We start from the raw sequence: 25902 nt of genomic DNA, 5'->3' as shown, positions 1-25902 counted from the left end.
AGTTGTTCCAGGGTTTTTGCAATCTGGATGGAGACCTTTAATATAGAATAGTAATTAGTCCTGCCGGCGGTGGTCAGATAATTCGGTGGTGATAACGATGTAGCCACCATAAGCCCCGGCAGCGCTGCTTACCCGCACGCTCCTCACCGGTGGGAGGCACAGGCAGTTTTTTCCCAAAGCTGAAACTTTATCGTGGAGAAGAAAAATTGGATGGAACATCCCCGCGGATATCTCATTTATGTTTATATATTTATATATATATAGGTATATATCCATCTATACCTCCACCACATAAACAAACTCATAGCTGTGAATATTATTTTTTTTTTTTTTTTTTTTGCATAACTAGAAGGTATCAGACATGAAACAACATATCTCCAAAGTTGACGACCATGATGATGTAGACAACTGCTCGGATGTCTCATCGGTGGCATCAAGTCTTGATAGAATCGATATCAACGATATCATGGAAAAACCAAAGTTCAAACCAGTCACTCCATCCAACTTAGATCCCCAGAATGGTGGTGGTGGGGTATTTGCCTCTACCAGCGCCGACAACCTCTACCATCCGCAGTCGGGCCGTTCGAGTATGGATCACCGCCAGTCACAATCTGTCATTAACGGTGATACTAAATATGCCAACGACCACCAGGAATCGCAGTTATTGGCTGATAAACCAATCAGCGACTGGAAATCGTGGTATATGTATCAACAACCCAAAAACTTTTACCGAAAATTGTTCATGGGGATTTCTGTGCTATCCGCCGCAGTGGTTTTGGCTCTTCAAATCTATATCTTCGTGCTATACTTTACCCATTTAAACTCAAATTCAGATACCTTAATCAAAAAGAAAGCCATTGCCACTTATTTGGCATTGTTCATTTGCGCTGAAATATATCAGTGCATAATCACCGCCACCGCGATCATCTCGAAATCACGAATCCAAGTTTTCTTACTCCTTACATTCATCGGGTGTATGGTGGTATATACCGGGATCCAATATTTGGAATTGAAGCATAGTTTATCACCATCGTTGGCGGAACCATATAGAGCGTCTCCAAATGGTGCGGTCATTGCCATCATTTGTTTGAGTATTGCGACATTTTTCGCTCAAGGGTACTTGTTCCTTATCCATTTAAAGAAAGATTTTGCCTGGAACGTTTTCAAGAGAATCGGGGCCGCTCCTGAAGCCCTTCAAAGATTGTCATTTTACCAAATCTATAGGGCATTCCTCTACTTTGATGGGTTTTTCTTCCCGGCGTTCACACTTCAATTCATCATCATGATGCCAAAAGTAGAGCGGGTGGAATTTGTGTTGACCATCATTGTGATTCCGGTGACGTTTTTGCTTTTAGCGTACGCCGACTATTCTGCCGCCAATGAGATCATTTATGGGATGGTTATTTCGATCGCCGGGTTCTTTTTGGGGTTGATGTATGCGTTCTTTAAAGTGATTAGAATTTATACCCATAATACCAATCGTCACCAATACTACCCAGGAAGACGGTCGTTGACGCTATTTGCGGTATTTTCCATTATTCTTTTATTCACCAGTATCTTTTTTGGCATCAAAGTGATGTCGAACTTCAACAAGGGTTTGAAACCGTTTGTTGCTAGAACGTTCTGGGGTAAAAGAAAATCATTGCCACAGGATGGTGAGACTTACAATATCAATGAGGAAAAAGATCATGCGGATAAATCAGAGTATGACATTCGGGCAGATGATGCTTATGATAGTTATAAAGGTGCCCCACAGCCTATTCCTGCCATTATTGTTGACTGATGAAATTCGTGCTTTTTTTTTTGTTGTTTGTTTTTTTCGTTTTGTTTTGTTTTGTTTCTTTTTCCTATTCATGGTACATTCTAGATGACATAAATAGAATATGCATGGTTGTGTTAGTTAGTATGCTAAACTCCAGTGTGTCGTTATCTACGAGAGTTTTCCATCAATTATACTTACACAGTGTTGTTTTACCCCCTTCCTCGTTCTGCTTTTAAATTAATGTTTGGAGTTTTCCTTGTTGTTATTATTCGTCAGTTTTCAAATTGCTCTTCTTCTTTTCCTATTTATTTCTTAGTATCCACTGAATTAATAAATTGCAAATTTTAAGGATCTTTTACTTGATCTATACCCAATATTGTTGGTGTAAAGTGTATCTATCCACTGCACTGTAAACTGTGATCAGTGCTCCAACCTGACGGACGGTACAGAAGAAAAAGAGACAGAGAAAAAAAAAAAGTAATTTAATTTCCGGTGAAAATTGTGAATCAAAAGGTAAATTCTGCCAAACCATATATTTTAACATCTCTATAGATTCTATATCTCTACCTACATACACACACACACACACATATACCCACAATTTTTTTAAAGGAAAAAATGAATAATCCCTATTATGGTCAAGTTGGGAAAACAAAAGATACCAGATCTCTTGGGGAAATGACTCCTGAAGAACAAGGGGACTACGCTGCTGAACAAATCATTGAAATGACCAAGTCGTGTCCTGGAAAGACCGTGATGAGTGGGGTGACCGGGTACTTTCTTGGTGGGTTCTTTGGGCTCTTCATGGCCAGTATGTCGTATGATGTTCCTGGTATGACCCCTGGGACCATCCAGGAATTACCATTCAAAAAACAAATGAAGATTATGTTCTCGGATATGGGGAAGCGGATGGTGAGCAGTGCCAGGAACTTTGGGTTAATTGGGGCAATTTATTCGGGAACCGAATGCTCGATCGAGAGTCTAAGGGCGAAAAATGATATTTGGAACAGTGTAGGAGCAGGGTGTTTAACTGGAGGAGGCCTTGCGGTGAGAGCAGGCCCTCAAGCGGCGGCGGTGGGGTGTGCTGGGTTTGCTGCGTTCAGTACCGCGGTGGAATTGTATATGAGAAGTGAAGAAGGACAACCGCCAAAAAACGATTACGATGAATGATTTTAATAATATATATATATATATTATATGTTGGAGAGTATTTCCTGTTTTCTCTTTCTCTCTCTCTCTCTCTCTCTCTCTCTCTCTCTCCCTCTCTCCCTCTCTCTTTCTCTCCAGCCAAATCATCTAGAAAGCATTGCTTTTTTTTTAAAAAAAAAAAAAATATATATATAAAAAAAAAGAGAACAAAAGAAAGAAGTCGATATTGAGCTCTCTTTTGACGAAAACTCTCTAAGTTTAGGTTCAGTGATGTTGAAATTTTGATACTACTGTTGGTTAGAAATATATATGGGTTTGCCACCTAGCATCGATGGTTATTATTATGCTGGATCGTTACCTATAGAATTGCTTGATTATTCGCTTCGTTTTGGTTTTGTCTTTTTTTGACTTTGATTTTGATTTTGATTTTTTTTTTTATGCCCGGTTCATGATGTTTCCACTTAAATGTTGATTGTTTGCTTCTTTTTCTCCTCCCTTTTTCTTGTATTATAGCTTAGCCTCGTCTGTAAATGAACACCTTTATTCTGAATCTACAAGAACATGTGTAACAATAATATCAAACTAATAGAACGACATCAAATTATTGATAAATATTATACAATCATAGAAACTAATAGAAATACACCATGACAAATTGGTGGTGAAAATAGTACAAGAGAGAGAAAAAAAACTACCCACTGCTGGCAGTAGGAGTGGTGGTGGTAGTGGCTGCTGCAGCTGGACTTGCAGCGGTTGAAACAGCGGTGTTAACATCCCCAATCGCATTATCATTAGTACTAGTAATAGCATTATTATCATTTGGTAATGGCACCTTCCCGTACATTGGACAGGATTTTTTAGTTCTAATATGACCAATGGCTCCACAAAGCGCACACCTTCTTTTGGTATTTCTCCCTTTCCCAATACCTTTCCCTGATTGTAACACTTTGGTATTGTTTTTCTGAGCTTGTAATTTTTCCAACTCTTGTTGGAGGATTTTCTTCTCATCATCATTGGTAGGAATTTTCACACTATTCAAATCAAGGATCGCCTGGGAAAGCTCCTTCGATTGATTATTCAAATAATCTTCGTACAGCTCTTTCTTTTTCATCAAATAAGCATTGATGATTCTTTCATCTTTGATCACCTCGATTTGACGTTCCAATACTCCATATTGATTCCTGACCATTCTGGTGATTCGCAAAACTTTTGGAATCGATCCTGATGGTCGAGTATCGTACCGGGAATGTTGCTTCTTTTTCTTATGATGATAAATATGTGGCTCGTCCGATGATAAAGTCCGGATCTGCTTTCTCCAGGTTCTTTCAATCTCATCATCATAAGCCTTTTGTTGTAACGCGACATTATAACTATGACCACCCAATTTCTCTTTGGACACTGAGCTCTTGTCATCCGATGCCCGGAAACCACCCTTCATAGAGGTTCTCAAAAATGAAATCCCTTCACCAGTCCCCGTTGGCTCACCTTCACCATGTAATTGAAGCATGGCTTTACCTTGGGTAGCATTGATGAAATTTCTTGTGGTATTCCATGGTGCCAATTGATCTTCCAAAGATTCCCCTTTAGCCTCACCAGGAGCAGAAGAATTTGCATCATTTTCTGATTTGCCATTAGCAACATCATTGGCCACCGCTGGAGATCCCACACTGGTCACCGCATTATTCGGAGCGCTCTTGCTATTAAATTTAGGAATGAAATTATTGTATTTGTCCAAGTTAATATGGTCATGACTGAAAATCGAATAGTCTTCCAAATGCTGTTGTCCAACTTGCATGCTTTCAAGCAAACACAAATCTTCGGGGGTTATCATCGCTCTAATTTCTTCTTCTGTAGGAAGCTTTTCAGTTGGTTTGATTTTCCAAAACCCTTGATCTTCCCCAGTACGTTGGTAAACCATAAATTCTTTCAACCTTTGACGGTTTTGCATATCATTTTGATCAGGGAAATGAGCAGAAATATCCTTTACCGCCAACCGTTGCTTCTTGCTATTGTTCAACACCCGATAAACAATCATTTTGAGACGATTTTTACTAACCGTCGTGACTTTTCTAGAATGGGGACCCGGCACTTCCACCACAGGATATAATTGACCGACAATGAAAACTTTGTTGATGCTTCTCAAATAATACCTCAAAGATTGTCTAATTCCTCCAGAAGATTTCACCAACAAAAAATCGGTGCTTTCAGACTCGTGTTGGAAAATCGGTGCTCGAACCATCTGATTGTACAATGTTGGAACAAATTTGCCCTTTTCCACAAACCCAAAGTTCCAAAATGGCGACCGATCCTGGACCCCCAAAACGTTGGTCTCACCAATCAATCCTTTGGGACGATAGGTATCATCCTCGGTTTGCTTTCGGTAATAATTAATGATTTTGCTTCCCATTCCAAAATTGGAAAAAATCATTGGCTTTTCTTCCGAATATTCAAATAAATAGAATGGAGCGGTATCCCCAAGGGTCAAATCACTGGTGGCGGCAAAACTTTCTTTGATATCTTTACCCTTGTCCCGTTTCTTCTTTCTCAACTTTGGTTTACTAAAATACATTATGGTATTCGATCTCACAATAAATTTCGGTCTATGGAACCATCTCATTTGTTGTTTTGTCAATTTCACCTTATAATAAGGGGATTGCAATCTAATTGCCGGGGTTGGGTGATCGATAATCAAATTACCAATGGTGGCCCTGATCTTGGTGTGATAATTGCTCTTCAAGACTTCATATTCCTTATCATTGGAAACGTTGAATCTACTCATTAAAAGCTTTTCATTAACTGGAATCACTGACTTATTCAACCCTTTTTTCTTAATTGTCAATTTGGCAGTATCCGTGAAATAGAGGTGAGGGTCATTCATGTCTAGCTTCAAGTTCAAGGTTTTTGCATTTACTTTACCTTCGAGAATGTTTTCTTCAATATCGTCATTGATTTTGAATTCGTCGAATTGATAAAGAACATTGGCGTCAATTCCGTTGGATAATTTTGCCTTCTTTGGTTTTGATTCGCTATCACTCACCCCAAATATTTCATCGTCATTCCAATCGGTGGCCGCCAAAATATCATCTTTATTATCATCTTCATAAGTCACAATTTTCTTTTGGCTATTAGCAAGAAGTTCTACATCGGCATCGGTGATTTTGACAATGTTGGAACGTTTCTGGCTACCATAACTGCTTCCTGATCCCATAGTATACTGTGAGAACTTTCTCTTTTTGTTGAACAATTTTTTTTCATCAACTTCAAACTCCAATTGAATTCTTGAAGGCACTAGCACTTTATTTGATTGAGCAGTCTTGAAAGAATGACTATTGAAAAATGTGATTTGGGAATTTGGTTTTGGTTTTGATTGGAAAATACTATGCATTTTCAAAATCGAATCCTTCTTGAACATTGGATAATAATAATGCAATAGCCTTGCCTCTTTTTCTCTCTTCTCTTGAAGCTTTCGCTGCTTGGCTAATTCTTCCTTCTTTTTATTTTCCTGTTGCCTTTGTATTTCTTCTACTGAGGGGGTTGCCACATCCGTCATGATATTGGGCATTGGTTGGGGATTATTGTGGATATTGCCATTCAAATTGAATTGATCAGTTATGTTGATATTTGGAAACGCCCCATTATTCATGGCATTGCTATCAAAAAGCCCATCAAACATTTGACCACCCGACATCATCAAAGAAGAGTCGGCAAAACTATCACCTAACCCATTGTTCAAATTGAAATCAAAATCATTGAAATTGAGATTACTTGGAGATCCCATCATCATATCGTTGATATTGATATTTGGTAGCTGATCTGATTTTCCAAGATTTAGATCAGGGATATTGCCATTTGTAGCATAATTATTATTATTATTATTTTGATTTTGTTGCTGACGATTATTATTATTATTGTTGTTGTTGTTGTTGTTGTTAATGTTATTGTTTCCATTGGTGAAATTACTGCTGCCGCCATCTCGATTAAGATTCTTCTTTTTATCTTCGTCAACATCACTCTCGTCCGTCAACGAGATATCTTCAAAATCCACAGCATCATCTGCGTGCTGGGTGTTGAAATCCTTGGTATCGAAATCCAATCCAATCCCAAATTGCGAATTAATGGTGGAAGCAACATTTCCTCCCATGTTCAACATACCGCCGCCGCCGCCGCCGCCACCCAACGACGATAGAACATCGTCTTCATCCATAGGGGCTCCTTTACGAGACATCTTTGTCTATGGGATGATGTTGATGGAAAAATTGGGGAAGGGAGAAAAAACGAGACGTCGAGTGATGGGTATCCCAATACATGTATGTGTATGGTTAAATTTTGATATATGTACGGTTTTTCGTGGAAAAAAAAAAAAAAAAATCCTCTGGTTAGGAGGGCGATGGTGTGTTACAATACCAAAAAAAAAAAAAAAGCGCGCGCGTTAGAAATTTATTTTGCTGTGGTTAATCAATTTTAAATAATATCCTCGACATATTATATCGACAACAAAAAAAAAAAAAATAACGCAAATAACAAAAGAAAATGGCAGAAGTTATTCCTAGAGTTGATGCTACCCTATTAGAGTCTTACAAGAACCGTGCGGTTCGCATGATTGGTAAAGCCCAAGTGGTGAATTCTCATGATTCGAGCGTGGCATTTGACAGTAACGGATCAACCAAGCTTTTATTGCCACCAAACATTCAAATGGAAGAGGGCCAATATTATGAAGTCAGTGCCAAAGTGAGCGATGATCTAACTGTCAGAGTATTGGACAGTATTGCCATGGGTGACCTGATAAGTAAGTGTGGAGATTGACATTTTGATGAATTAGGGAATTTTCAATCTTTTTTTTTTATATTATTATTTAACGCGTCGCGTTCCTCATTGATATTAACATAAAAAACTTTAGATGAAAAAGCAGCAGAAGCTTTGGTTAAATATAGTCAGAAATTCCCTGAACTATTTATTTAAGAAATTATTTGATTTATGAAATTGAAATGAATGAAATGTCGCTGCTACTTTTTTTTTGATTGAATATTTATTATTTTACGGTTATGGGAATCCTTTTTTGTTTGTTGATAATATAAAAGTACGTGAAGATGAAACGATAGCTGAAGATCTAGAGTAAGCAGAAACATAAAAACGAAAAGAAAAGAAAAAAATGATGAAAAACTTTTTGATACATGAACAAGGAATATTAAATATAAGCGAAGCGAATTGAAGAAGAATATTGGATGGCAAAAAAAAGATTTTCCAAGGGGTCCGTCCATCAATCACCCTTTACGATGCCAAGGTTTCTAGTTGATGCAAAATATAACAGCAGTTAAAATCAATGGATTTAATAGAAAACAAGAAATTGTCAAACAAGTCAAAGTCGTATTCGTGCCTTGGGGGTTCGGTGCCTTGCTTGTGAAGGGTATAATGCAATTTGTAGAAATTTGTAGATTTTTCAACTGGTGAACCGGTATTATTTGATTTGTAAAATTTTTGGGAGAATTGGGATAAAGCGGTTCTCGAGGATAACGACTGGTTATTTTTCAATACTAGGGACACCGTTGCCTTGAAAGTTGGGGATTCCTCATTAATTAATAATGGGATTTGATCGGTGGTCATTTGGGTTTGTTGGAGACGATTAGCAATGACTGCCTTTTTCTCAGAATTGTCAAATAAGTTTTTGGAGAGCACCAAATCTTTCAAATTAACCGAGACGTTGGGCAAGCCATGCGACTCCAGGTTTTGGCTGGTGGTGATTTCTGCCTGGTAATAAAATTTTTCTGTGGATGATTCCTTGTTGTTTGGTGAATAAAACGACAAGAGAAATTGGTTGTGCATTTGGGATATTTTGTGGGACACTGATTTTTGCAAGCAGTAGACAGTCTTTGCCCGGAGATCATGGTTGGATTGCAATAATTGGGTGCAAGTTCTTGTATCGGAGAAGTCGATCACCAATAATTGCAATTCCAACGGGAGATAAGTGAATGATGGGAAAGTGTTTGGCATGATATGAAATGAAATGAATGTTGCCGTGAGGTAGGTGCCTGCCAAGAGTGCACTATATGATACGATACAGAATAGTATACAGAGGAAGTATATATTTGGTGACTGACTGATATGCTTATCTTTTTTTTTTTCTTTTTTACGAAGGGTATATTGAAATATATATATGAGATGTAGAACATGTTACTTTTTTTTTTTTTTTCTGCCCTGTTTTACCCGATGGGATCGAAAAACCCTGGAATCTGTGCCATTTTTCTGGCCGTCGGGAAGGAAAAATTGCCATGGGGAAAACCGTTTGGCCGCAAAAGAAAAGTTGCTCCGGGAAGTTTTTTTTTCTTTTCAATTTTCTTCAGACCATGTGACTGATGTGTTGTTATGCACATATCACAGCATTAGTAATTACCGCCAGATGATTTGCCCACCCCTACCGCTACCCCTGGTCAATAATTACCATGATCTACCATTAACTATTGTATATGCCGCGCACCATCACACTAGTCTGACTCGGTTTCTGCGTTGTTGGGGGTTTGTCTCTCTCCCGTACCCCTATCTTTTCCATCTATGGTACATCAAGCTCTCTGTTGAGTTCCCTTTTTGCGCCAATCGTGTAGTCATTCTCGAAAAACAAAAAAAAACTATAAATACCTGCGCTGTTCCCCCAGTTGTATCATTTGCTGTTCATATTTTCTTTCCCTTATATTATATATATATATATATATATTTATATCTTTTCTTATAACTACTATATTATCTTAACCCCCCTTCCAAAATGCAATTCCAATTCGTCGCTTACAAGGCCCCAGAGTGTGATGAATCTGACAAAGAAAAGTGCGAAGGTTGCACTTGTGGCAAATAAATAAAGCACCAACCATATTAATGACTTTCCCCATAAAAAAAAAGAAATCATATGCTGAAAGCTGCTCATAACTGGTTATCAGTTGTTATATCTGTCTGCTTGGCGATCTGCTGCTTTTGTTTTTAATATGGTATCATTTTGACCAGGTTAATCTTATATGTTGTTGCTGTTGTTTGGTTTTTCAATTTGGTTTTCTTTACAAGCATTGTAATTTTCGTTGCTATTATTATCGATTAGGACGATTATTAATAATAAATGAATATTCTCTTATGTATTTTGTTGTAACTAGTAGTAAGTGGGGGCAAAAAAGAATAATAAAAAAAATAAAAAAATGTGGTAATTGATGATGCATGTATGCGTATCACCGGAGTTGTTAATGTTATTTATTTATTTTTTTGACATAATTAGTAACTCCTCGAATATGGTTGGCTAAAAAAAACACAATTGTATTGTACCCCAGGTCCTCTTTTTTTTTATTATTGACGTAATACAAAAATAAGCTTCGCTATTGATTTCTTTTAGTGCTTGGTAGGTATTGTTGTTGTTCTCTTGAGATCTTTTGGAAGGAATTATACGAAAGATAAATAGAGAAGAGCCTTTATACTGCAAAGTATGCACTGGATATAACCAAAGAAAGCAATATTTTGGGGGTGAAACATATCTATCTGTTAATGTTAGATTTATCATATAAGGTTGTGTTCTGGAGAGAGGGGAGGAAAAAAAAAATTCAACGATGATGATGCTATTGTTTAGCAATTCACTAGTAGTCGATAGAATTCACCACTAGAAAACTTTTAGTTAATATTACGTACCATGTCAATACATATCCAATTACTTCATCTCTGTGCCGCTTCTTTACTGACATCTCCTGTTGTACTGATAGCAGGATGGAATAGTATTGCTCACGTCACATATAAGAATAGTGACTTCTTGCAACAACAACAAAGATAATTTAATCAATTGTGATGATGAACCAAACAATCCTTTGTTACCATGTGATGAGCACATGGATTTATTTGCTCTTGCCTTTTGTGATCCAATCGTCAACAACAACAACACTATAGTACTGGGTTTTTTTGAAATAAGCTAAATTCTTAGCATCCCTTTACTTCAAAGTTTGTTTGCTTTTTGTTTTTGTTTTTCGCTACGTCTAATGAAACCATAAAGGGAAATTGACATCCATCTCGAAATCACCAATCTCCTTTCTGACTTGGGACACCTTTTATTCATTCATATTTTTTTTTTTTTGATTTCTGATTGGCAATAATAAAATTAAGGTTACATTAGAAGATAATAGCAATCATCGTAGTCATTTAGTCAGTTCAATAAGCAAGTTTTTTTAGTTAAACTTCTAGGATCGAACATGCAGAACAAAATGTATATACAGAAATAGGAGGAATCAAGATTGCTGATAAAATCTATGACTTGGCATTAGATATCAAAAAAAAAAAAAAATTGATAAGAAGAAAAAAAGAAGAAAACAATCGGTAAGATATATTTCCTCTTTCTTGGGGATTGCTGCTGAAAGTATATGCACTCCACACTAATTGAGGTCAGCAAAGAACAGAAAAAAAAAAACGCAGGTTTGCCTTTCACACAAACTCAATACTGAGGCAGGCAAAATTTAAACTGGTGGATAATATTGTAGAGTATCAGGTAACAAACAATGTCTGGCAAATGTGATTACTATAGTAAGGGTAAAACAATGTATATATTTTGTTTCACTTGTTGTAATGCGGCTGGTTTTTAAGATGACAGTACATATATGTACAAAAAAAAAAAAAAAATTAAAGAGATGATCATCGTGCTGGTGGGATCAAGATGTGATCAAGATGTGATCAAGATGTGAACTAACGATATCCTATTAGCAACCAGTCATAAGTGAAAATTAAAATTAAATTAATCATATGTATCAGGATATTTTTTTTTGTTTTTTCATTTTACATCTCATGATAGATTAATAGATAAAGGATATTATATTATACAATCCCGGGATAAACCAGAGGACATATGAAAAGGAAAAAAGAAACACACAAAATAGTGTGTATTCAGAGAGCTAGTTAAATAACTCACTAGATACCAAAATATAATACTGAAATGAAATTAGGGGTAACGAAGCAATGCACAAAAAAAAAAAGAAGGGGCTAGAATATAGGTTGATAATACACACAAAGGTTGTTAGCGAATGAATCAATAGGTTGTCTCGCAACCAGCAGCAGAGAAAAGAAAAATGCAAAATTTAGGTTATCAAAAGAACTGGCATTAGTCGATCATAATATATATAGTACAGGATAAAAGAAAAGAAAATGAAACTTTTCGGTTAGCAATTGAGTTCGGTTGGGGTAGCATTGGAAGTCTGATTGCTCAATATTATTCGATCATTAGTACCAAACGACTTTGGAATCTTGTATTGTAAATTATTGTTGTTGTTGTTGGATGTGATTGATGGCGTGTAGGTATAATTACCTGATGATGTATTGGAGATGGACAACTCGGTTATGTCAATTTCATCGTCGGTGGTATTGGAATCTTCGGTAGCGTTATCCAATAAAGATTCGCCAGTCTTCACTAGCCTTGGGTATTTGTAACTTGTAGAGGAGGAGGAGGAGATCTTCTTGAAGAAATTGTGACGGTCAGAGCTGGTGACGTAATTGAATTCGTAAATGTCTTCTTCATCGTCTTCGGCATCGTCACCATCATCTTCATGAGGAGAGGTGTCGAGCTCTTCGTCATAATCTTCATAAGAAAAGTCAGAGTTATCGGAAAGATCAGAGTCATCGGAATCCACCAACACGGTTTCGGTGGTGATGTCGTGAACCGAATGGCGGCAAGCATCTTGGTAATTTTCACTGACTTCGGAAACATTGTAGAAGATTTCCCCGTGGCGGCCGGTGGTTGTTGTATAAGAGGCGTCTTTGTGGCGGTAATAGTCGATGTAACTGTTATCGTCATCGTCGATGTCGCTATCGGAATCGGAATCGATGGGAGCGATGATTTCGGTATCTTCATCGGAATCGTCTTCATAGACGCTGGTGTAATCTTGGATGTTGGTGATGGTGGTGGAGTTGGTGTTGTCGGCTATTGGTTCTCCGTCGGTGACTGTGCCATCTCTGACGTCTGACAAATGGGCAATGATGTTATCTAACAAGTGGGCGTGTGACAACAAATGACGTAAGCTCAAGTCAGGTTTTTGGGCTTCTCTTTGAAGTTTTATTTGTGCTTTGTTTGCAAGCAAATATGCTTGGGAGATCGAGAAATCGGACATGGTGATTGATTGTATAAAATATTATTTAGAAGAGGAGATTGGTGATCCGGGGTAATTAATTGTGTTTATATATATGTGTGTGTGTGTGTGTGTGTGTGTGTGTGTGAGTAAATAAGACGGTAATAATGTTAACCGGCAAACAGTGAGAGAGAGAGAGAGAGAGAGAGAGAGAGAGTCTGTGTTTGGGTGTATATTATAGATAATGTTTATCCAGAGAAATTCAATTAAACCAGAACGACAAGAGAAAAATGCCAAAGAACCGAATTAACATCGAGGGAAGACTGCCGGTATTTATGTTGTATATTTGTTACTCAGAGAATGAAAGAATGAAAGAATGAAAGATGCCCCATCTTCCGTGCATGCGCAAACCGATGAAAGTTTTTTTTTTTTTGCTGCTTGCGCTTCCCACACCCAAGGAGATGGATCCATTCCGTTGCGGGCAATTGGAGGGGGGGAGGGAGGAGGATATTCTGTACACTAGTGTCTTCTAATACTTGCCGAAATGTGCCCTTTGCCCTTTGCCCTTCCATTCCTCATATTCTATTTTGTATCTTCTTTCTTCCTTTCTTTCTTTCTTTCCTCTTCCATTCAAAATATAATTGTCGACAAGGGTCTTGCATTGGGAAAAAAAAAATAGCTTGCGGATGTCCAATTCCCGTGCAGACAAAATATTTGCACATCACCATCAGATCCGAAATGATTTGAATTGAAGGCGATTTTTGATTAATCAACATTGTTAGAGAGGATGGATGCCTGAGATCCTTGTTCTTCTACAAGATATATACGCCATTGTCACCCGATGTATGAGTAATAACCACCTATTGTCAATACAGGCAGAGACAGAGAAAAAAAAAAAAAGGTTTTTTGCTATACAATTGATTAGAATTAAGTACATTAGATATATCGTAATCTTTTAACCACATTCAACGTCAACCTTGGTGATTGTTGCGACACAGAGAGAGAGAAGCAAAACAAAAAAGAAGGTTATCTCTGTGCAGTAGTATCATTACCAGTTTACTTGCTGCTACTGTACTCTGTATTATTTACCCCCCAATACTAAGACTCTCTCTCTGCTCCACATCAAATCGGCCAGAAAAGTTTTCCTGTGCTGCTTTGGGACCACCGATAATCTTTTTTTTTTTTTTTGTTTTTTTCACCACTGTCAAAAACTTCGCTTCTTAGCGGCATTTTTCCGATCCCGCCAGTTCCCTGGAGCTTTCTGCCATCGTCGATATATATGGTCTCATGCCATGATATGTTCTTTGAACTCTTTACTGCCTGTCTGCTCGCTTGCTTGCTTGCGTGCTTGCTGTTGTATCAGAGGCTAGACATATAATATCACAAATGTGTATCTACAACACACACCGCAATCTCCCTCCCATATCTGCCGTATACATACCATACATATGTGTACGTCATGAGATTTCCAACATCCAGCTATCCATCTACATTAGTCATCACATCATAACTTTCTGATTAAAACAATAAAACAAGGAGAGACAATGTCTCGATATTTCTTATCTATAGAGAAAACTAAGCAAAGAGAAAAAAAAAAAAAGCAAACCGATGCTCCCTCAACCTCGATAATCTCACGCAAAAAGAAGTCAAAAGCAGCTGCTCTAATGAATAATAAAATGCTTTCAAGCACAATCAATCTATACAAAAAAAAAATATTAAAAAGTAATAAAACAAATTAGGGGTGTCAACAAGGTAGAAATGAAACTACAAAGAAAAAAAAAATTTGGAAAAATGAAAAAATCTAAATGATTAATAATAAAAGGAGATTCATCACACATATTAAAACACATCAGCTTAAACCAGTGGCAGAATCAGGGAAAAAGAAAAACGCAACTGCAATGATCACGTAGGCACTGATCAACATAACCCCTTCCAAATAGTTACTTTCCCCATCGGCAATCATGGAATTGGTAATAAAGATGGTAATGAACATGGTACAACATTCAAAAGTGGTGAAGAGCAAACTCATTGACTCACCAATCCACCAACCAATAAGCACCAAAAGTGGAGTGACGAATAACGCAATTTGGGTCGAACTACCAATAGCAACCCCAATCGCCAAGTCCATCTTGTTTTTAGTGGCAACCACCACGGAAGTGACATGCTCGGCAGCATTACCACTGACTAAAAAAAAAAACAAAGTTAGTAAAAAGAATATAGGTTATAATAATAATAATAATAAAAAAAAAAAAAAAAGATTAAAAAGTCACTTACTAGGCAAAAGAACCAACCCAACAAAAGTTTTTGTCATTCCCGAAGTTTCAACTAAATCATCAATAGACCCAACCATATAATCAGCACAAAAAGCCACCAAAACTGTAATGATGACCAACACCACAAGAGACGCAAGGATAGAAAGATGCTCCTCTTCCAAGTTGGCAGCCACAGAGAATAAGGTACCTTTACGACTCTTCAAAATCTTCAGGTGGAGACCGGTGCCGGATTTTTGAAGCTCGCTAGTGTTTGTTACGCTGGCTTTAGCACCTTGGAAAACACCGTCGTTGGTTGAAGTATTAGATTCTTCACGAGAGTCTTCGATGGTCGACGCTTTTTCCTGGACGATTTGCTCCAGCTCTACTTTCTCGGTGATTTGGTTTTGTTCCAAAACGTCGGCTGGGGTAACTTCGGCTTCAAATAACGTTTTGTGGGTCTTCATTTGGAAGAAAAGATAAAACAAATACATCAAAAGCAAAATTATCGCGGTACCTCTGGATAATTTAAGGATTCTGCTGCCAGGGTTTTCTGGGGTGATGGTATCGGTTTCGGTCTTACTCAAACTGCTGGCAATCGAGGAATGTAACGCGGCAGGAATCATTAGGGATGAAGTTGAAAGAATTAAAAGGGAGCTCAATGTTTGAGCCGCAGTAATGTTGAATGTTTGTTTGAAACGATTATACCCACCAGCAACAAAACAACAACCCAAAACCAACAACGAGTTAGAAATCACACTACCCAACATCGAGGTTTGCACCACTCTGATTTGCCCTTGTTTCAAAGCAATGATAGCAGTGATCAACTCGACAGAATTACCGAAAGACGCATTGAGGAAGGCCCCGAGATTGTCTCCTAAATGTTCGGCAAGTTCTTCAGTAGCAAAACATAGACAGGCGGCCAATGGAACAATAGCCACAAAGTTTAAAATGAACACTGCTAATGAAGGCCAGCCAACGTTATTGGATGCCAACGCGAACGGTACCACCAATAAAAGTATATTGGCATACGAAGATTTGAGAGTAATTAAAGCAGTTCTTCTAGCACTGGAGGCCATATGCCTTGGTTTAAACGTGTTCTCAGAAATGATGCCTTTAAGTTTCATCGCGAATAGGATATATTTTTTTCACAGGATTTTTACTAGCAAAATAACCAACGATGATGTGGTGTGGTGTATAGAGTCTTGGAAAGTCTTGGAAAGTGATTTGTGCAGAAAAATGTATGGATATTTTCAGTTATAAATAAGGGGAATAAATACCCAGGATATATATATATATTTGGGAGAAAAAAAAAAAAAAAACAGGGTCCAATCCCAAGATTGTGGGTAAAAAAAAAAAAAAAAAAAAGTAAACAGAAAAGTAACACGGTTTGTGGGGTGCTGCACCTGGCTATCCTTGCACAGCCCCACGATAGTACCGTATTATCGTATTATTATTGTGTAACGAGGTCAGAGGGATGGATGCTTGGGGGGATTTCATCACAATGGCTATATGCCACAAAGTGACGTCTGTAAACAGTGATCACTGATCCCATCTTTACCCGAAAAAACATCTCGTCCGTAGTAGTATACATAGTAGGTAAGTCATGTTACTGGTCGATCCACAAAAGCATCCCACGTAGCATTAAAGATCCGGACTGTAAAGTTTCTGTCTGTGCAATTCAGGCTATTAGAGAGAATAAAACATAATAGCCACTTTTGAACCAAAGAAGTATTATTAACTAAAATTAGTGATATTAAGAAAGAACCACATCAAGCATAGAGGTTTTGAAAAGTGATGCAATGTTTCCGAGTATTTTAACATGCATTGCTATTCACAATTCATGATCCAAGAAAATAACTGTCTTCCTGATAATAACCTTTTGTGCTCTTGTGGTATGATTTCCTTTTTTTTTTTTTTTTTTTGGGTAGATAGTAGATATATATCATTGCTGCTCTTCAATGCCATTAGAATTCATAGTTTTTGTCATGGGTCCATATGGAGGTGTACTAATACCAAATCCAAATCCATTCTATTATATGAAAAAAGCGTTCAATAATATACTACTGAGTATTTTTTTCTTTCTTTTTTCTTTCTTTTCTTTCTTTTGGGTCCCTTTCATCATAGAAATTATCAGAAGTTATTGAAAGCCGAAGGAGCATGTTACACTCGCCATTAGACGCATAACGATAATTACAACACTGACAACGGAGTGTCTGTCAAGTCCAATGTGATATTAAAATACTAAAATACTTAGAAACATGTTTTTAAGATCAAATGTAAATCTATTCAATGCTTCAATATTGATTTCTTTTTATTGCTTTTCAACTTCTCTTTTAAGAGATCATGAAGCTTTGTTTTCTCATAGTATTTATTGTCTTCTAGTATTGTGGAGTTTTCCAGAAATCATTTTTATTGATCTTCAATATCACTCGGTAAAAGGGTATCGAGGAGTTCTCCAATTCCAGTTTATCAGTGATGATATGAAACTTGTTTGTTTTTGTTTTTTTCTAGTTTTATTCAAGTTTCCAACAGTGGCAAGCCCACTTTGGACGGCACGATCATCGATTCCTTGAAGTTCAGAGGAAAGTACATGATTAAACTTTTATACTTTATAAATCAGAGAAGTAACGAAGGATTCTGATTCTGATTCATCCTTTTTTCTTTTCTTTTCTTCTTTTTGTTTCTTCCAGCAGCAAAGTGCTGGTTGGTCACGTAGAGCTACAATATTCAAGATTTCTTTTTCAAAGTAATTTGAAATTTAGATGCTTGTAAACATCAGCGCTTGGTTATATTTTCTCTGCAAGAAAAATAAGCCAAAGATTTTATTGCATCGAATAGAGGAAATCGCGTAATAAATATAAGTCTTGTCTCATGCCAACTAGCCACTTCTCAAATAAAAAAACTTGAAAGGATTTAGACAAGATAAGGAATCTCAGACTATCGATGGACAGATAGTATTGCAACCGCTAATGAACAATCAGAAGAAAGTTGAGAGGTGGGGCGGGCCACAGACATAGTTATTACGAGAGCAAATACAGAGTAAACTGGTGATAACAGAGCATCAGAAAAAAACTGACCATAGGCTGTTGTTGTTCTGGACAATTTGCCAAAAAAGGCGGATGGATTGGATATATAAATATAAATATAAATATAAATATAACAGATCAAACATCACTGAGGAACGTTACTGAACCACCCCCTCGCTTCCTGATCTGATCGGGCGGCACCCCGTGGTCACATGCCATGCACAGCACAGCACAGCACCCACCCCCTCCCCACCGGCAACTCGTTCGTTCAGTCAGTCTGGTGATGTCTTTTTTTTTCCCTTGTTTTTTGGGCTGTCTCTAAGGATTGTAGAAAAAAAAAAAAAAAAAAAAATGTTGCACCCTTCTCCCCTGCTGTTTTCTCTTCCTTACAAGAGCCGTCTCTTTTCACACCAATAATGCTCAGCAAAATTGCCCCAAGATCAGCCATTCGTGCTGCCAGACCAGCCTCGCTCTTCTCTAGAGCTTTGGCTACTGAAGCAACCCAAAACGACGACTTGATCACCATCGACTTGCCAGAATCGTCTTTTGAAACTTACAACCTTGATGCTCCAGAATTGTCTTTCCAAACCAACAAGTCCACCTTGTTGCAGATGTACAAGGACATGATCATCATCAGACGTATGGAAATGGCTTCTGACGCCCTTTACAAGGCCAAGAAAATTAGAGGTTTCTGTCACTTGTCTGTCGGTCAAGAAGCCATTGCCGTTGGTATCGAAAACGCCATCAACACCAATGACTCCGTCATCACTTCTTACCGTTGTCACGGTTTCACCTACATGCGTGGTGCCTCTGTCAAGGCTGTTCTTGCCGAATTGATGGGTAGACGTTCTGGTGTGTCTTATGGTAAGGGTGGTTCTATGCACATGTACGCCAAAGGCTTCTACGGTGGTAACGGTATCGTCGGTGCCCAAATTCCTTTGGGTGCTGGTTTGGCGTTTGCCCACAAATACAAGAACGAACCAAACGTGTCCTTCACCTTGTACGGTGATGGTGCCGCTAACCAAGGTCAAGTTTTTGAAGCTTTCAACATGGCCAAGTTGTGGAACTTGCCAGCCGTCTTCTGTTGTGAAAACAACAAGTATGGTATGGGTACTGCTGCTGCCAGATCCTCTGCCATGACCGACTACTACAAGAGAGGTCAATACATCCCAGGTTTGAAGGTCAACGGTATGGATGCCCTTGCTGTTTACCAAGCCTCTAAATACGCCAAGGACTGGATCTTGAGCGGTAACGGTCCAATTGTTCTTGAATACGAAACTTACAGATATGGTGGTCACTCCATGTCTGACCCTGGTACCACTTACAGAACCAGAGAAGAAATCCAACACATGAGATCCAGAAATGACCCAATTAGCGGTTTGAAACAACACTTGTTGGAACAAAACATTGCTACCGAAGAAGAAATCAAGTCTTGGGACAAGGCTGCCAGAAAGTATGTCGATGAACAATGTGCTGAAGCCGAAGCTTCTCCAGCTCCAGAAGCCAAGATGGACATTTTGTTCGAAGACGTTTACGTTCCAGGTTCCGAAGTTCCAACTTTGAGAGGTAGACTTTCCGATGACACTTGGGATTTCAACAAGAAGGGTTTCTTGCATGACGTTAGAGTCGAGTAAATGTATTTTCTTAATTTAGTTATATATATATGTCTATGAATATTGGCGATATAGTCTGCTGAAGCAAACGTTTTTTAGTGATACTAAATGGTCTACTAATCTTTAATGCGTATTGAGTCATTGTTAAATTATCTTGTAAGAATAATTTGGATTCTCCAAGAAGTGTGTCTGTCACAAGTTGTTTATTTTTTTTTTTTCAACTTTTTTTTTTGCAAATTTCCACTTCACTAGACTGGTTTTGAATATCCTCATGTTGTGTGTATGCACAAGAAACGTGTGACGAGCCAGAAACTGCTTCTTGTAAGAAGATTTGAGAGCCGAAGAAGAAAAAAAAAAAAATAAAAAAAAAGAGAAATGAAATGACAGGTAGCATACAAGGACCACCAACCTCCATCATTATTTTCAATTCCTCCTTGAGACCCTTTTGTTTTGATTATTTTTAACAGAGATCAACAATCCTTAAAAAAAAAAAAAAAAAAAGTTAGCCGAGATCTCGGAAACACACACACACACAAAAAACAGAAAAAAAAAACGGTTGAAAAGATCGCATTACATTGCAAAACCCTCGAAAGCCGTTTCCAGGGGTGCCTTTCGATCAAGGAGAAGTGTGATATCTATAATATACCGTGCTAGTTCCTGATACTGAAGGCGTACGGTGAGGAATATACCATCTTTAGGTGTTTCTCTACTCAACAATTTCCACCGCGAGGTTAAATATATATATATGTATATATATACATATATATACATAACAATATCCAATGTCTTCCTCGTCTCTTCCAGCGCCTCTTCTCAAACGTTTCAATACTGCTCCGGCCCATGATCCAAGTGGTCCTAGCACTCCTCTATCGATAAAGATCAGCAAAAACAATTATCCACAGGACTCGCCTCAGATACAACATTCGAATAGTGGACCATCCGTGTCGTCGCCTCTCAAATGGAGAATCAAGAAACAATCGATCTCCCGCGATAACGCTACTACCATTACGGCTTCTTCACACTCGTCTTCTCACTCAATCAGCTCCAGTGAAAATATCACCGCTTTATCGCCCAGAACCGCCACCAACCCTATAACTTCACCCAACATCAGCTCTCCGATTCAGCAACACCGGAAATCTCGTAATGTTCTGGGAACCGCCATGAACAACCATAGCTCAAGTGGTCCTGGCGGAATAGCAGCGTCTCCCATTTCAAACTATGAAGCATCAAGAATATATTTCAAGTCGGGGGGAGCGGCAAGAAGTGCCAGTGCTGGAACAATAACTAATGGAGCGTCCGGTAACAATCCCACCATCGCTCTGTCACCTTTGAGCACTCCAAAATCTGCAACCTATTTCAATGAAAAAGATTATCGTCCCATTCAGTCGCCTTTTGATCAAGGGTTCAGTAAAAGCCCAATCTCACAAATGATGAAATCACCGATCATCACCAAAAAAAGCAGTTCTTCAAGTTTTAGCGGCATTTTACCTAAAAAAATGAGAAAAGATGAATATAAGCGATCAATGTCTCCAAGCGTCACAACTGCGCCTCCTAGAGAATTGCCTCCCCAATTGAAAAATAAGACATCCATGTCAAATTGCTCACACTATAGTAATGGCAATACCAACATCTCTAGCCTGTCTCATTCACAGCTATACCATACTTTAAATAACAAGCTGCAAGCCGGCAGTTTGACCCCAAATAGCAGAAGGTTTCCTCAACAACAATCAGGGCAGCAGCAGCTATCGCAAAAATACCTGCATAGGTTGAATCTTCGAGACAAAAATTGTATTTTTTGTGACGAGAAATTGGAAACGGTTTTGCAAACCACTGACAAAATCGAAAAGATTATCGAGCTTCGATGCAATTGCTTTTGTCATGAAGATTGTTTGAGATCCCTGATTCAATTTGAAAAAGAAAAAAGCCTGACAGATAGCACTAAATCTTCACTCTCATTGAATTATAATAAAGCGTCATTAACAGAAAAGGCATTCCCAATTTGCTTCCAATGCGAACAGAATATCCGTGCCATTCCCAAGAGTCCAGGGTTGATTGATGAGTTCATCACCGAATACATTACTTACGAACCAAAACCGGTGTTGATAAAAAGCTTCCCATTAATGAATCATAAAGAATCTAAACCTCATCTAGTGATATCAACTAGCGCATCACCAAAGCCTCAAAAACAGAGACCCGTTATCAATACAAACCTTAATGGCGGCGGTTCACACAATCCATATCAAAATATTAATAGTCCAAGTAGCCAAGTCAATAGCTATCGTGGTCTCAGTCCCGCTATGACCCCGGTAAGTACTAGTCCAAGCATGAATCCTGAAGCGTTTGCCAACAATCCATACATTAAGAATACATTACATTCAAAAAAGAAAAAACATGCCGAACATAACAGCAACTCTATTGAAAAGGCTAAAGTGTTACTGGCAAGTCCTCTCATAAATTCCAGCAGTCCAAAGCAAGTTCCTGGTTTCAAAGCTTCTGAGACTCCAAGCAAGAGGAATTCCATTATTCCTGGTTCTATTTCTATTTCAACTAATAGCATGCCATCGCCAATGACCATGAACTCTAGTTCAGATACATTATCGAGTTTGCAAAAAACCAAGAGTCCAGGGATCGATAATAACACTGAACGTACTAACAACAATCCAAAGTCTAATAATAATAATAACCCAAACCTTCCCAACATTAATAATACTCCGGATCGCACCACCAGAAATACTCAATTTAATGCTAATAATTCTGGTGGTGGAGGCAGAACACACCAAGGTTTCAATTCTCTGAACACTGGTCCATATGAGCTCATGATGCGTAATGTTAGTCCGGTTCCAAATAGAAAACACCCTCAATTCCAAGTGAGGCGCCAGGCCCCATCACCACCAGTAAATGCCGAGGCTCGATATAGAAAACTTACCAAGGCAGCACTCAATGGAGGCAGCAATAATGGTTACTTGCAATCACCATCCAAAAAAAATACTCTACCTTATGAGGGATCAATGCTTCTTGGTGTCAATAAAAATGTTGCCGATGGATCACCAAAACCCGTCAATTTGTCGCTCGATATTCCTAATCTGAACAGGAACTTGGGTCGAGAAGTCACTGCGTCTGGCGAAGGAATTGCAAGCAAAAGAAGCAGACATGATCTAAGTTTCAAAATTGTTAATCAATCTACCCCCCACCAATCATCAAATCTGGAAGATTTGGATCCAACATCGCCATTGGCAAACAGGATCAAACGCAATACGGTTGCATCAATAGTGTCATCAGTAACAGGATTTTCATCGCCAGTGGATTCCATTTTGGATGACCGTGACAGGGCCAATGATAACGATGATATAGATATTATTTCTCGTCTGAACTCCATGAGTTCTAGTTATTCTGTGTCAACTACAAACACTTATTCTCAACCCAGCTCTGGAGAGCAAGCAGAGATGACTAGTGTGTTACGTGAAAAATTCGTTAATCATTTGATGACGAAACTACGAAACAAGAACAACGAACGGGTTTTGGATGAAAAAATCTTGGAAGCTTTTGGAGCTTTGCGTCTTGTGGATCAGTTATTGATCTCGGTGAATACAATGGAATCTAGTCTGTTTGTTGAAAAGATTGTTTTTTTGTTCGAGCATCGATTATTATTAATCGATCCAAATTATAAAAGTGTTATCCTGTTAAGATTGTCGTTGAGTTCCAAAACTCCAAATGTTGAAATCAGCTCCACTTCAATAATCAAACTAGATTATTCGAACTCTAACACTAATTTCAATAGATCACGGAATATAAAAGAAGTGTACATTTCGGTTGATGAAACTAGGAATGACATTATTCAAAAATGGGCAGCGGCATTTTTCGATCCAGATTGTGATTTCCCATCTCTGTTGTTTACTTGTACTTTGAATTCTATTGCTGACTCCAGATATGATTTTGCGTCGCCTATTGAAAATACCTTCGGTAAAGAGAAGGATACTATTAATAAACGGTTGACTATTCATGACTCCAATAAGAATGATGGTGGTGTCACATATTCTTCTCTCGATCAATTCAATTTAAACAATAGTCATTCTGTTTTCCAGTATAAAATGGGATCACAAACCACTTTGGATAATAGGCAATCATTTAATGCATTGGGCACCCCGATCACCAATCGCGCACTGACGGTAACTATGGGACGGCTTAGTATGAGAAATAGTCAGATCTACAGTCAACCTAAAACCATTGTGGCCATTGTCAATTATGAAAAGCCTTTGAACGCCGTACAGCAAGGGATATTGATGAATATTTTCCGTACTTTGCTATTTAAAATTGCTGACGTGAAAGTTATTGGTACCACGGGAAATTTCAGCAGAAAAATCATGGACACAACTTTCACTAATGAAAATCCTATTGGCTTGAATAAATGCCCACTCGGCAAGGATATTCATAGTGGTACTCCATTTGATTTACAGGAATGTATCAGACGATTGTTAGCTGGTCGACCTGAAACTGAAAATGCCCATGATGTCGGAGCTCTTTTATTATCTGCAAACTCCGAAATGACCATCGTTCCTAGTTGGAATTTTCTTGGGGCCCAGAAGGCATTAATTCAAGTTGGGGTGAAGGTTGGAGCGAACTCGGTGATGAATAATGTGAAACTTGGGAATAATGTGGTTAATGTGCCTATTTGGGATAATTTGATGGAAGCGATTTGTAGCGCTTTCTATATTACCTTTGATGATGACAGTGGTGATGATGATGATGATGATGATAATTCTGATTATGATTTAAGTGATGATGATAATGGTGCACACCATGATATTGACGAGCTTGAAACTACCAAGCTTGATTCTGCGGAAATTTCCCGTAAGAAAACACAGGATGAGGCATTGCTTGTTACTCAGATGAAACAACTTACAGTGAAAGATAATGGAAGAAATTTGTTGATCAAGCAAACCTCACAAAACAGTGATGATGACGAGCAGCACTATGAAGAAAGTGAAGGAAGTGATGATTCTGATGGGGATTATGACAGCGATGATAGCACCAAAGAACAACTCCTCCGTTTAAAACAAGAAGGGGTTTTCAAAGATGATAGATTACTTGAAAAATACCAACCACAACAAATGGCTGGCCAAAGAAATGTATCAACGGCAGTGAATGGAAATCAAAATTATCGTCATGATTTGGAAGACCTGGACCAGTACTTTGAAAGCGATAATTCGGATAGTGGATCAGATAATGGGGTTGATTCTGATGATAGTACCAAGGACCAGCTACTTGAATTACGTCAGCAAGAACTACTTGAATCAATGAATCGTGAAGGTGAAGCACCAGGTGTTCCAAGCACTCCAGAAAATCCAAACCGAAATGAATCTGAAACCCCAGGAAAATTGCTAGACGCAATTGACCTCGAAGAAGAAATAACTACTGTATTAATCGACGAGCCAATGAATGAGAATTCCAGTGCTTCACGAAGAATTGATGACATCAGCAGTGGCTCAGAGATCGGCAGTCCGCAAATGGGAACTTTCAATAATGTTGAGTCTAACGAACCGCTTAGTACTCCAAAGAGACAGTATCCTCAAGGATCGAAATCGCCAACTCCACGGTGGAGTATACTATTTCAAGGAATTGATAAAGAGTGGGAAAGCCTTAATGATGACGATGCCGGCTACTTGAGATACAGTAAATGGAACACTTTTTCTCTGAATGGTAAAAATCACAATATCTCAGATGCTGATGATGAATAATTTAGAACTTCAATTGTTACTTTTTGAAGCGACGTTCTACGCAATTTTTTTTTTTTTTTTTTTTTCCTTATCATAAATTTCTTCACATTTTCCTCTTTCTTTGTATTTATTATTTTTCTCATCTATTTTTGTCATTACTTGTTGATTCTTATTTGATTTTGTGTTATTATTTCGGGGGATTATTGCTTTTTTAAATTTGTTTAAACGTCGTGTGTTTTATTTTTCCGACACAAAAGTTAATGTTGATGTGGTACACTACTAGAGTTATATTAGTAGAAACCTTGTAAGACTTTACTTTTAT

General features: G+C 38.1%; 10 protein-coding genes across 10 annotated transcripts; 6 read left to right on the top strand and 4 right to left on the bottom strand. All coding sequences in view use genetic code 12, as the record gives it.

Moving 5' to 3' along the window:
- Positions 1–361: 361 nt before the first annotated feature.
- DASC09_014890 (uncharacterized protein) lies at positions 362–1783 on the top strand (the record flags this gene model as incomplete). The annotated part of the gene is made up of 1 exon (XM_064995092.1): positions 362–1783. The coding sequence occupies one exon, from the start codon at positions 362–364 to the stop codon at positions 1781–1783; it is 1422 nt and encodes a 473-aa protein (XP_064851164.1).
- Positions 1784–2380: 597 nt separating this feature from the next.
- Positions 2381–2932, top strand: TIM22 (translocation channel protein TIM22; the record flags this gene model as incomplete). Its single annotated transcript, XM_064995091.1, has 1 exon — positions 2381–2932. The coding sequence occupies one exon, from the start codon at positions 2381–2383 to the stop codon at positions 2930–2932; it is 552 nt and encodes a 183-aa protein (XP_064851163.1).
- Positions 2933–3602: 670 nt separating this feature from the next.
- On the bottom strand, positions 3603–7136 carry TAF1 (histone acetyltransferase; the record flags this gene model as incomplete). Its single annotated transcript, XM_064995090.1, has 1 exon — positions 3603–7136. One exon carries the CDS (start codon positions 7134–7136, stop codon positions 3603–3605), a length of 3534 nt encoding a protein of 1177 aa, XP_064851162.1.
- Positions 7137–7441: 305 nt separating this feature from the next.
- Positions 7442–7714, top strand: DASC09_014860 (uncharacterized protein; the record flags this gene model as incomplete). The annotated part of the gene is made up of 1 exon (XM_064995089.1): positions 7442–7714. One exon carries the CDS (start codon positions 7442–7444, stop codon positions 7712–7714), a length of 273 nt encoding a protein of 90 aa, XP_064851161.1.
- A 465-nt stretch (positions 7715–8179) lies between these two features.
- On the bottom strand, positions 8180–8899 carry DASC09_014850 (uncharacterized protein; the record flags this gene model as incomplete). The annotated part of the gene is made up of 1 exon (XM_064995088.1): positions 8180–8899. The coding sequence occupies one exon, from the start codon at positions 8897–8899 to the stop codon at positions 8180–8182; it is 720 nt and encodes a 239-aa protein (XP_064851160.1).
- Positions 8900–12072: 3173 nt separating this feature from the next.
- On the bottom strand, positions 12073–13017 carry DASC09_014840 (uncharacterized protein; the record flags this gene model as incomplete). Its single annotated transcript, XM_064995087.1, has 1 exon — positions 12073–13017. The coding sequence occupies one exon, from the start codon at positions 13015–13017 to the stop codon at positions 12073–12075; it is 945 nt and encodes a 314-aa protein (XP_064851159.1).
- Positions 13018–14824: 1807 nt separating this feature from the next.
- Positions 14825–16351, bottom strand: DASC09_014830 (uncharacterized protein; the record flags this gene model as incomplete). Its single annotated transcript, XM_064995086.1, has 2 exons — positions 14825–15159; positions 15250–16351. 2 exons carry the CDS (start codon positions 16349–16351, stop codon positions 14825–14827), a joined length of 1437 nt encoding a protein of 478 aa, XP_064851158.1.
- Positions 16352–17046: 695 nt separating this feature from the next.
- Positions 17047–17868, top strand: DASC09_014820 (uncharacterized protein; the record flags this gene model as incomplete). Its single annotated transcript, XM_064995085.1, has 2 exons — positions 17047–17119; positions 17750–17868. 2 exons carry the CDS (start codon positions 17047–17049, stop codon positions 17866–17868), a joined length of 192 nt encoding a protein of 63 aa, XP_064851157.1.
- Positions 17869–18669: 801 nt separating this feature from the next.
- PDA1 (pyruvate dehydrogenase (acetyl-transferring) subunit E1 alpha) lies at positions 18670–19887 on the top strand (the record flags this gene model as incomplete). Its single annotated transcript, XM_064995084.1, has 1 exon — positions 18670–19887. One exon carries the CDS (start codon positions 18670–18672, stop codon positions 19885–19887), a length of 1218 nt encoding a protein of 405 aa, XP_064851156.1.
- A 761-nt stretch (positions 19888–20648) lies between these two features.
- STE5 (Ste5p) lies at positions 20649–25601 on the top strand (the record flags this gene model as incomplete). The annotated part of the gene is made up of 1 exon (XM_064995083.1): positions 20649–25601. One exon carries the CDS (start codon positions 20649–20651, stop codon positions 25599–25601), a length of 4953 nt encoding a protein of 1650 aa, XP_064851155.1.
- Between the last annotated feature and the right edge of the window lie 301 nt (positions 25602–25902).

The sequence above is a fragment of the Saccharomycopsis crataegensis genome, assembly GCF_037102585.1.
Source record: "Saccharomycopsis crataegensis DNA, jcf7180000000073, whole genome shotgun sequence".
NCBI classification, from domain to species: Eukaryota; Fungi; Ascomycota; class Saccharomycetes; order Ascoideales; family Saccharomycopsidaceae; genus Saccharomycopsis; species Saccharomycopsis crataegensis.
This window is presented reverse-complemented; position numbering and strand designations above follow the sequence as displayed.